At 44.2% G+C, this 12,157-nt stretch overlaps 1 protein-coding gene and 1 non-coding gene across 5 annotated transcripts in view; both read right to left on the bottom strand.

Moving 5' to 3' along the window:
- Positions 1-10,695, bottom strand: part of LOC147030425 (uncharacterized) — a 45,847-nt gene extending 35,152 nt beyond the window's left edge. Inside the window, exons 1-3 of one of the 4 annotated variants that reach the window (XM_085874473.1) lie at positions 10,529-10,695; positions 8,850-9,194; positions 1,023-1,154 (exon numbers count right to left, since the gene is read on the bottom strand). In XM_085874473.1, coding sequence (XP_085730599.1) covers positions 1,023-1,149 — 127 coding nt within the window. In that variant the 5' untranslated portion in view covers positions 1,150-1,154; positions 8,850-9,194; positions 10,529-10,695. The remainder of the gene's footprint in view (positions 1-1,022; positions 1,155-8,849; positions 9,195-10,528) is intronic. The other 3 variants (XM_085874474.1, XM_085874472.1, XM_085874475.1) reach the window with 3 other exon arrangements.
- A 1,390-nt stretch (positions 10,696-12,085) lies between these two features.
- Positions 12,086-12,157, bottom strand: TRNAP-UGG (transfer RNA proline (anticodon UGG)). The gene has a single exon. It is a non-coding gene; the product is annotated as a tRNA-Pro (tRNA).

Here is a 12,157-nt window from a genome sequence, read left to right as displayed (position 1 = left end):
GCTCTCCAAGAGCCACGTCTCGCAGACGTGGCTAAAAATTGAAGTGGTACATGATGATGATGATGATGATGATGATGATGATGATGTTTTAGTTGTGGTATGGAATGGTTAAGGGATTTTAAAAAGCATTCTTCAATAAATTGGAAAAACGGTACCTGGTGTCTTTTTTTATTTGTAAGCATCTTTAATGAAACTGCAATCGTGTGTTCGTGGTTGAAAACATTTTAAAAACTTTCCCCTTTGAACCAGGAACCGCCGAGAACCGATAACACTATCCCCCTTGTCCCCACTGTACCAATTCCGTGACTTTGGTGGTGTCACCATTTGCGGCATTTTTCATGGACCAGGAACCGCCGTGAACCGATAACGTTATTCCCCTTGTACCAATTCCCCGACGTGGGTGCTGTCACCATTTGCGGCATTTTTCATGAACAAGGAACTGCTGCCAACCAATAACATTATCCCCCTTGTCTCCATTGTAACAATGACAAAACACACGGATTTTTCCCGACATTCACGGGGTTTTCCCGGAATGTATCCCCCCCAAATGTCGGGGACCTGGTGTGTATGTATTTTGTTTTCTTAACAACACACAAGGAAACCCAGACACAGGAGGCGGCCATTCGGCCCATCATGCCTGTATCATACCCACACAGCTGAAACTCACTATAAATAAGTTAAAAGTGATGACAGGGGAGGGAGGCGGGGAGATCAGTCAGAGAAGAAGGTAGAAATAAGGAGAAAGAGGAGTGATAGGGAAGGGGAAGGGAGTAATACAACACCCAAGACACCACCATTCACAACATTCTACAAAATGATTTATTAGTTTTTTTTATCAATTTGTAAAAATACATCCCAAGATTCATCAAGCACAACATGCACAAAACACCCACAGATCATACAAACTAGTCCCAAGCGACGTGTCAGAAGAATAAGCTGCTTATCTGCAAGATAACACACTGAGCTTCGTTGTTTTATATCGTGTTTTAAAAAGTTTAAAAAATAATTTAGGACAGAGCTACCAAAAGAATCTCCAGGTGTAGTGGGAGAATGAATGCTGCCCTCAGAAGCTGTATCCTCAATTGTAGACGACACTTGGGGGACTTTCTCGTCTTGCGATGGGCAGAGCTGCATCAGGCACTCGGCCATTCGACCTGGAAACAAAAAGAAACAAGTCAGCCTGTTTGGTGTTCCCATATGAGCAAGTCCCTCATAATTCTGGGATCTGAGGTACAAATCTCATCAACTCATGCTGTTCCAAATCGTGTGAAGGTGTACTGAAGTCTCAATGTCGTCTTACCCGTGATACCAGTTCAAGCTCCTGAATATGTAAAATAAATAAATAAATAAAAAAAATCAAAGGAAGCAGTTCAGTTTGGCATTTTTCATATGAAATACAAACGAAACCCATTAGAATTCCCTTTTAGAAAGCCACATTAGAATTGCCCTTTCGAACCCTGTAGAACCTCCCATTATAATTACCCTTTAGAACCTCTTATTAGGTTTACCCTTTAGAATTACGGTACCCTTTAGAACCCCCCCCCCCCTTTAAATCATTAGACTTACCCTTTAGAACCCTTTAGACTTAAACAAGATGGAGAAGGTTCTTATTTATTTTTGATGGCTGGACAGCCAAATATTGAAGTGGCTTCACTGCTTAAAAAAAAAAATATATATATATATATATATATATATATATATATATATATATATATATATATATATATATATATATATATATATATATATACATATACATATATATATAGTGGTTTCTCACCACTCCGGCGTGCGAGCAACTGCTTTTAACTAATCGCCGCCGCGCGCCCACCGGACGTGGCAAACCTCGTCGCAGCTTTCGGATCAACGCCGAAATCCAGCTACGGGTGTGTTTTTAATCACACCGTAAATCAGCCAACTATTCTGTCCACGCACGACAGGGTCCGATCGCCGAATTGTCGATTTACCTCAGTATGCGTGCAGACAGAAATGCCGGGGATTTACACCTCAACGGGACCTGCTTGGAAACAAGCCGCTTAAGCAGCTCGCTCCGTTTGCGATTTGCCGAGCGGTGTATATCGCCAAGCCCCGCCAGATCCGATTACTTTATCAGCTATTTAAAAGCCAGCTAATCTCCCGAACGCAATGACGGCAGCTCAATTGAGGGAAAGGACGCAACAAACAGGTCAACATTCACACAAGGACATTTATTTGTAACACGTATGCATGCAAACACGTATGCAATCATGCAGTCAATAAAGCAATGCAGGTAAGGGACATAACACGAGCAAGACAAAGAACTACAACTGTTCTATTTATTACTGTACATTCACGTAACAGTTCTACTTATGGACACGGCGCCACAACTTTCATACAAAGAAACCCCAGGAAAGGGAGGGGCAGAACTGGACCCGTAGGCCTTTAATATCCACGGAGCTGTGGAGACCGCAGGAGCTCTGAGAGGCCGGCTGGTCACCTGTCACCCTCGTGGTGACTCGCTGAGCGACCCTCGACGTTTCATCGGAAACACGGCAGCTCGGTTGGTCTAGGCCCCGCCTTGCGGCCTGGTGGATCAGCCGAGCCGACAACGCCTCAGAGGAACGAACGGGCCTTTGCTCTTTCGAGAGTTGATGCTCTTTTAAGAGCCCGCCCGTTCCTCAGCGTTGGCTCGGACCGTTCTGTCGCTGGCTTTCTCCACCGACTCGCAGTTCTGCACGGCACGGCAAGCTTGGCTGCGCTCCGACGACCTCGAACCTTGGCGGGCTGCTGGCTTCGTCCGACTCGACGCCAGCTCGACTCCAGACTTCCACACACGACTGGCATTCCGGCGCGCCTTTTTATTCGGTCGGGGTGCGTTTGATCTCTCACCTCTCACCCACCCCCCCCTGCTGGCTCCTCCCCTTTTGTGATTCTGATCCGATCTCTTCACGAAGCTCGGACATGCGCAGACGTGGGTGAAATCATCAACAACGCAGACGTTGCAGAAATCATCGGCTCCCACTCTAACAAGGAACCCTCGCGTCTGTCTGCGGCGATGTTGCTCGTCCGTGGGATTCGCCGTGGCTGGCGAAAAGATGGCGGCGCAATGGAGATGAAGGTGAGGCGATGTTGTGGTTGCTTTGTGGTGGGGATGGTGTGGTTGTTGAGATAGTGGTTGTGATTGGTGCTGTGGTGGGGATGACATGGTTGTTGAGAGGCGGTTGTGGTTGTTCCAAAATCAAGATAGCAAAAGAATAATGGCTGACTCAAAGATCACAGCCCGGTTACACGAATAATACCCTTTAGACATCGGTAGGGAAATCTAATCTGAACACACACTTATCGACATAACTGATCTCTGGGAAGCCTGAATGGTGTTCTGTGAATTTCCACAACCATAACAATATATATATATTTATATATATATATATATATATATATATATATATATATATATATATATATATATAGTTATGTTTGTTGGGGGGGGGAGGGGTTCAGACATTTCCACAGAACAGATATAAATGTATGGGTCATACGATACATGTACGAGTAGCTAGCCCACTTAATGTGATCAAGTCGGGAAATGTTAGCTTCAGGATTGTCTTGTTTGAATGTGCGCCAAACAGGGGATGGTGCGTGGTAATAATCAATTAGGGATTGAGGTAAGGAATTGTAGGTATAACCCCTTGTAATGTCCCACCGGGTGGCGTTGGGGTTCTGCCAAGCACAAGAGAGAAAGGGGCAGACCTATGGACACCGAAAAGAACATAGTGTTGTCCAGAGATTGAGAGGAAGAGCGTAAATCACACTGGTTTGGTGGTCTGAGGAGAGCATTTTTGGAAGGACAGTGAACTCTGAGGAGAACAGTCTGAGGAGAGCCTGAGAAGGATCATGGACTCAGAAGAGAGCTGACTCAGCAGAGCTTGTGAAAGAGATCGTCCTGCCTATCTCTGCCCTGTGCCTGTTTCATCGCGTTTGCAGCCTGTTTGTCGGCCCTGGATCCTGCCACGTGCTTTTCGTCTCTCCTGCCATCCCCGCATCACCTGCTCATCCAACAACAGCTGAAGCGACCCATTTTTTGTTACCTTTCCCCATCTGTGATTGAGTACAGAGTGAGGCACCTTAGATTTATATGGATATTATTTCTCATTTTATATAATTATTATCTATTATCATGCTGTTTAAAAGTTTTCATGGTGGAATAACAATAAAGTAAAAGGTTTACGGCTTACACCATGTATTAGCTCCTAAAAGAGCTATTTATATTATTTATACTTCAAAAACTCCAAAAGCGAAAGAAAAGAAGAAAAAGTAAAAGTAGGCCTCAATGCTTCGGGCAGCATGCTCTGCCCATCGACAGGAGGCGACCAATTCCTTTCCTCTTAATCGGCGTGGACACGACAATATATAATATGGTCTCATTAGACAACATTGCTCTCCAAAGCCACCGAGACACACTCTTTCCTCGTCTGACCATAAAGTGAAAGTCATTTCGTTAAATAAGTTGGCGTCAACAAGAAAAATAATAAATGTCTGACAGCTAACATGCTCATATCAGCGTTCAATGTCACCATCACACCCCTTGATATAAAACAACGAAAACCAACATTTTTCTGATGGTCAAATTTGAGCAAGAAGTTCCAGTCATTTCTCATTTACGAGGTGTTCAAAAGTAATGCTGCTATTATTTTTCTCGAACGGGTAAAGATATTCGAATGAAACAAAATGCAGTCAGTGCATTAGTTATTCTCACCATTGGGTGTGAAGTTTTTGTGATTCTGACACTAGATGTCTTAGTACTACATAAGGCAAGATGGCAGAGGGCAGCACCACGTTGTCAGTGCGGTTAAAGCGGCATGCAGTTATCGAGTTTCTAACAGTAGAGAACGTGCCTCCTAACAACATTAATCGGCGAATGAAAGTTGTCTATGGCGATGTGACCAGAGATGAGAGTTGGGTGCACCACTGCAATCCTGAGAGTAAGAGACGATCATTGGAGTACCACCAGCCTACAAAGGATCACCATCACCTAAAAATTTAAAGACAAGAGCAACTGCTGGCTTCCGGCTTTTGGCGATACGAAGGGGAGAGTTCATTCTGGATTCATGCAAAAAGGTACCCACCACAAACTATGAGCACGACAGAGAAACTCTAAAGAAACTGAAGGCATGGATTTGGAGGGTTCGTCCTAACATGCAATGGTTTTCCTGCAGAATGACAATGTATGGCCTCACATGAGTGCACGGACGACCGCATCAATTGGTCGCCTCGGTTTCACCGCCTTACAACACCTGCCATACAGCCCTGACATGGCTCTGTCAGATTTTCATATCTTCCCTAAACTCAAGGAACACCTTTGTGGAGAATATTTTTCATCTAATGATGTTCTGGAAAATATTTTCTTCTGCTATGAAGCGGCTATGAAGCACTGGTTAAGTCCGGCAGAACACCAAGTTCTACTGTGACGGAATCACTAAACTACTTGAACATTGGCAGAAATGTGTGGACCACAATGGTGTGATAAACATGCACCATGGTAGAATAAAGATTGATGTAAATACCTTTCTTTGTTTCATTTCAACAACTTCACCTGTTTTAAGATAATGGTTTGGATTGGGGATGATCTGAGATGGTGGTGAACAGCTGTCTGGCAGACCTGAAGGGAAGAATGACATTGAAGAAAATGTGTAAGTTGGCTCCATAGGTGGGGGGACAAAAAATAAGAGGAACGAATGAGTGGAGATGAGCAGTGATTCTGGATTTGGTAATTTCACCAGAAAGAGAATGATGGTGAATCGTATGCGCCCTGCAGAAATTTGGGTGGGGAGGGAGGGCAAAGCACGGAAAGAACAGAGGGTGATAGACCAGAAAGGAGGAGGTAGAAGACAGAGAGACCACACTCATGCCCTGAGCTAAACGCCAGAATGTCCAGAAAAAGAGTATCTCTGATGGTCTGGGCCACTCCCTTTCTCCCTGTTGGTCCCAAAAGGCAGTGTCAGCATCGGTGGTGATGGTGGTCGAGCGATGGCAGAGGTAGTATAGCGGCAAGCATAGTCGTGAGCTTTCGGCATGGCGATTCGTGGTGGAGGTGGTCGTTGCGGTTGTGGTGTCAATGGTAAGTGTCGGCGAGCTTGAGTTGTGGTCCGATGGTGTGAGGGAATTATTATGAAGGCATTGTGGTGGTTGGCAGAATGTTGTAGCGTCGTGGTTCGAGTCTGGAGAAGTTTGAAGTGAAGTGTCCGTTGGGTTATGGCATGAGGTTTGAATGCGAAAGAGCGCTCTTATGCTAATGAGCTGCCTGTTGCTGTGGTCTGCATGCTTGCATGATAGAGAGGCTGTGTGTGCGACAAAGTAATAAAATAGATGAAGCATGGGAATAAAGACCTACCTAAAGCCCACAAAATGCATATGACCCATAAACCCACCACACAATAGGGAAGGGCTATCTTAAACGAATACTACTGAAATAACTGTCTCAGGACCACAATATGCTGCGTGTCATTGCCTCGGGAGAATGCCAGCTTCACAGAACCACAACAGTATCAACCATAGCATTTTCATGATTTTAAAATTATCTTTGTGTCACTTCATTCCCACGATACTGTGCAGCTCCCTTCCTGAATTCGGTTTTCTTTTTACTTCATTTCAAGTTGCACTTCCTCTCGTGCATTTCTTCTTCTTATTTGTTTTTTCAATTTCCACCAACGTCCCTCGCTCAATATTTTCTTTCTTTCTCTCTTTCTCTCCTGTCTGTCCATCTCCCATGTCTCATCTTTTGTCAATTAATTGAAAAAAACCAAAAAACATATATTTACATAGCGTAAGCAAATGAAGCAGACTGACATTAATGAGCAAAACTTTTGAACCTGGCAAGCAAAACTGAACAGATGTCCCTGTTTTGTGATTAAAAATAGAAGAGAAGACGAGTTGAAAAAGATTTCCTATCCAGCGAAATGGTCGAATTTTGAAATCATCCTTTCAAGTCCAAAGTTTTAACCGACATTACATTTTAAAAGTAAGCAAGCCAACTTTGCAAAGGTCACAACGAAATTCTATCAATAATTGATGATTAAAATTTGCATATATATATATATATAATCAGCTTTAAGTGACATCACGGAACTCTTGTATACCTGCCTATTTCTTTACACCTCAATGACAAATGCCCACATTCTTTCCTCAGCGGTTCTACTTTCTTGTATATATGAAGTATGACCATCAAATAATAATTATTCACAAGTATTCACAACAACTCACATTGCCATGCTTTTACTTCCAAGTTCACCCCTTCACTTTGATCTGTTGAGTTTGCTCTTGCAGGTTCTTCTGCCGCTTCTGAAGTTGCTGCTTATTTGTCTTCGCAGCAAAGTGTAGCGTCACAATTAAGAACCTTGCTGGAAGTTAAGTTTTGACACCATGACAAAAGCGCAAGGTGATTCTTGAGATTGGCATGACCTCACTGTCACGAGATTACACCCAGTAACGTGATCACCATTTTGACAAAGGGGTAAACAAACGCTCTGTGAAGGGGAATGCACGCACGACTGCCCGTAATGAATGCATTGGGTGTGGCAAGTCTCACGAATCACCACGTAAACTGAAGTCGTTTATCTAAAGTTGAATGTCTGGGATCTGCAACCATGTGGCTGCATCAAGGGTGAGTTGGTGGAGGCCTAAAAGTGCTCCCGATAGCTGCGCAAGGGACAGTGCGACGTGATGTGATGTGCTGCATCGTCCGGATGCCTACGCAGTCACAGAGTGTGTCCGGCCTCATCCTCCATCGGTGGAGGGTGCTGCTGCAACCGTCCTGTCCATTGCGGAGCCTGTTGAGGGCTGTTCATTGCCTACGTGGGAGTGTGAAATCGGGTAGAGCAATGGTTAGATCATGCGCAATATGTTTATTTGGAGCTATGGCAACCTCCCAGGTAGCCCTCCACAAGTTGGCTTTGCTTTAATGGGCTCTGGTAATGAGGTTGGTTTGGTTCCATGATGGTTTTGTAGACTCGAGTCGGCAGCACGGATGGAAAGCGAGAAGGCGCTGGGCTGGAATTTTGGAAGCCAAACTGCGGCTGAAGTATCGGGACAAGAGAACATCCATCCGGATGGCTGGTGGAGCAATATTGGAGAGGATAGGAAGCCACTCAGTCTTTGTTGACTTGAGGATTCCAGACACTGTTCTCATTGCGGCATTTAACTGAACGTTGATGGTCTTTGTATGAACACTCACCGACCAGACTGGTGCATAGTACTCTGCAGTCGAGTACACAAGGGTGAGAGTTGCGGTGCATAAGGTGTTAGCGCCGCCTTCTCATAATGTTCCCGCCAATCAATACATCATCGATATACGTCTTATCGACACATGGAAAACTTGTTAGGCTCAGCTTTGGTAATATATCGCGTGAATTAGGGTTAATCAGACTTGATTCATCTCCATATCAACACCCCACAGATGCCGAGAGTAACAATCTGCCTGCGAGACTGGCCGACCACTGAGTATCCCGACGTGTACAGCTACCTAGTCAGAATACCAGGTTATATGTGTAACTATTTTGAATAGGACAGCTATTTAATTAATTAATGAACTTTAATCTTAATATAAACACCATCATGTAGCAGTGAATCATGGTCTATCTGATTACAGCAATAGGGTCTCAGGTCTAAGATATAAATTTCTAATCCACGAGATTTCAGACAGATCTCAGCCAAACTGAACTTTTGGGAGTTTCAACCTAACTTAATTATTGATGGTGATTACGCTTTAGTTTATTACCATCGAGTACAAATACATACTGCACAGGTATTCCTCGAGAAGATGGGATGTTTGCCCATGGAAAGATTATGAGCAATGTGAATTTGTCACCACGTACCAGACGTATTTTGACTCGTGCGATAAATTCTCGAGAGATTTTGAATACTGAATATTAATTTTGAGTTGAAAGTCAAAGTCGATGTGAACACTTTCTCACATCAACGCATCGCAACGTGCGACGCGGTGAATCATTCACTGGGCTTAGCAACATGGCGGCAGGTGCGTGGAGAAGAGGGCTGTGCGGTGGCGACACAATGGTGCATGCAACGTGAAGAGCCATAATCCTTCCTTCCGGTCTTGTATCCAGTTCATCGCATCCACCTGCTTGACAAGTCCGACCTTCAAGTACTTTCCATGACCAAGCTTGTTGCGAGATGCCCGGAAGAGAAGTCAATTCAGCTTTCTGGAGAAAATAATGCAAAAAATAAAAATAAAAATAAAAATAACTAGCCGGGAGGCGACGATGGTTCGCGGGAATTATTGAACAATGCCACGATAGGTACAATTGAGTTAGTGGAAGCTTTTGAGGAAGCCCTACCGTAAAAACCTATCTATTCCGTCAAAATTGACCAAATCAAATAGGACTTTTTAATATGTTGTACTTATGGACATTACGCACAGTTCTAGGAAATGAAATTGCGAGAAAAATAAATAAATAAATAAAAAGTTCAAGTGGGCGTGGCTCCGCCCACAAGGGGCTTGGGACGCCCCTCATACAAAAACACACAACTCGACCAAGATATCTACCAAGATATCTAGATTTTCCAATGATCCCATTTTAAATGACGTCACAGGATGTTGAGAGGTGGTGGGAGTCATCGTGATTTTACAATGATCCCGTTTTAAATGACGTCACAGGATGTTGTGAGGTGGGGGGGGTCATCGTGATTTTACAATGATCCCATTTTAAATGACGTCACAGGATGTTGTGAGGTGGGGGGGGTCATCGTGATTTTACAATGATCCCATTTTAAATGACGTCACAGGATGTTGTGAGGTGGGGAGGGGTCATCATGATTTTACAATGATCCCATTTTAAATGACGTCACAGGATGTTGAGGTGGGGGGGGGTCATCGTGATTTTACAATGATCCCGTTTTAAATGACGTCAGAGGATGTTAAGAGGTGGGGGGGGGGGGTCATCGTGATTTTACAATGATCCCGTATTAAATGACGTCACAGGATGTTGACAGGTGGTGGAGGTCATCGTGATTTTACAATGATCCCGTTTTAAATGACGTCACAGGATGTTGAGAGGTGGGGGGGGGTCATCGTGATTTTACAATGATCGCGTTTTAAATGACGTCACAGGATGATCACATTTTATTTATTTATTTGGGAAACAGCATGCGGCTCATCGGCTGCATCATTTTTTTCTGGGGGGGTGCGGCTGTGCCGCTGATGCAGTGCCCCATTCGTGTTCCCAGCAAGCCGGTACTCATTTGGTCGATCTTGCAAGGATGACGATCTAAAGACAGCCACCTCAACCGTTAAACCAACAGCACGATTGGATGATTCGAACAATGAATTTAAATCATCACACGTACTTCGTGCTGTTTCCTTGAACGGACAAACGCATCTCGAAAACACTCGAACACCAATAAATACAATACAACCATTAGAGCTTCGTCTTCTCTATTATTTTAAATATATATATATATATATATATCTCACACGGATCTTGAACGTGATCAGTCGTGACAAAGAATAATTATTCATCTATAATATATAACTTACCTCCGTTGCTCTCAGGCTCAAGTCCTGGACGGAGCTCTTCATCAGCACGAACCAAATGAAGCACCAACAAACGCGCTCGGCTTTGTGCGGGAAGCGCGTCCGGGTCAACAGCACGTCGCTCCGCCCCCTACGTCGTGACGTCATTGGTGAGGTGCCTTTGACGCCTCACGTTTCTGTGGTAGTTTACAACAATAATTGTATGAATAGTATATTTGAGATCCTTCACAAGGAACTTCGGAGGAGGAGGAGGAGGAGGAGGAGGAGGAGGAGGAGGAGGAGGAGGAGGAGGAGGAGGAGGAGGAGGAGGAGGAGGAGGAGGAGGAGGAGGAGGAGGAGGAGGAGGAGGAGGAGGAGGAGGAGGAGGAGGAGGAGGAGGAGGAGGTCATTCGGCCTGGCAAAGCCTGCGCGATTATTACAAACTGAAGGTTGTTTGTCTGTGCTCCATCCTCGTTCTTCAATTGTGAGGGTCGAGCACGGACCATTTCTTTAATCTTTTGTGTTAACTCGGTCGAGATTGAAACCGCCGACCTCCCAGACTCAGAACGAACAATCCAACCATTATACAACGAGGCAAGCAAAAAAAAAATAATAATAATAATATTAATAATAAATATAATCTATAATTCCAGCAATGTGTGTGTGTGTGTGTGTGTGTGTGTGTGTGTGTGTGTGTGTGTGTGTGTGTGTGTGTGTGTGTGTGTGTGTGTGTGTGTGTGTGTCTGTCTGTCTGTCTGTCTGTCTGTCTGCGACCGCTGTTTCTCGACAACCGCCAGTCCGATCTGATTGAAACTTGCCAGGAATATTGCCGGTGACCTGTGGACGTGCCTTTTCAAGGTTTGATATCAATCGGACAAGCGGTTCCCAAGTTACGGCCATTTATCTGTCGACCAATGACAAGACACGGTGCTATGACGTCACGAATAACGTCACAATTAATTTTTTTTTGCACCATTGACGTCACAATTCTTCTTCTTCTTCGTTTGGTATGACGTCACAATCGACGCTGGGGACCTGAGTATGTGCCTTTTCAAGGTTTAATATTGATCGGACAAGCGGTGCCCAAGTTACAGCCATTTATCTGTCAACCAATGACAAGACACGCTGCTATGACGTCACGAATAACGTCACAATTCTTATTTATTTATTTATTTCGCACATTTGACGTCACAATTCTCCTTCTTCGTTTGGTATGACATCACAATCGACGCTGGGGACCTGAGTATGTGCCTTTTCAAGGTTTGATATCGTTCTTCATCCGTTTCAGCTGTTTGCCAAGTGTTTCCCAAGGGTTTGAAAGCTGTTTTTTCCCAAGGTTTGAATTAATTGTTGTGCTTGGTAGACATTTGTGAATACATTTACAGAGAGAGGGCGAGAGAGGTGGGGAGAGAGGGAGAAGAGAGGAAGGAGAGAGGGGGCAAGAGAGGGGGCGATAAAGGGGGGCGAGAGAGGTGAAAAATAAATTTTAAAATGAATTAATTAATAAAAAATATAAAATATATATATTTAATTAATTAAGTAAAAAACATAAATAAGCAAAATTAAATTTAAAAAACCAATGGGCTCGTCCGGGATTTGAACCCGGGACCTCTCGCACCCAAAGCGAGAATCATACCCCTAGACCAACGAGCC

This window comes from Eptatretus burgeri, chromosome 3 (genome assembly GCF_056783735.1).
Source record: "Eptatretus burgeri isolate ZD-2024b chromosome 3, Ebu_testis_v1, whole genome shotgun sequence".
Taxonomy (NCBI): Eukaryota; Metazoa; Chordata; class Myxini; order Myxiniformes; family Myxinidae; genus Eptatretus; species Eptatretus burgeri.
Note: the sequence above shows the minus strand (reverse complement) of the source record. Positions and strands in the feature narration are given on the sequence as shown.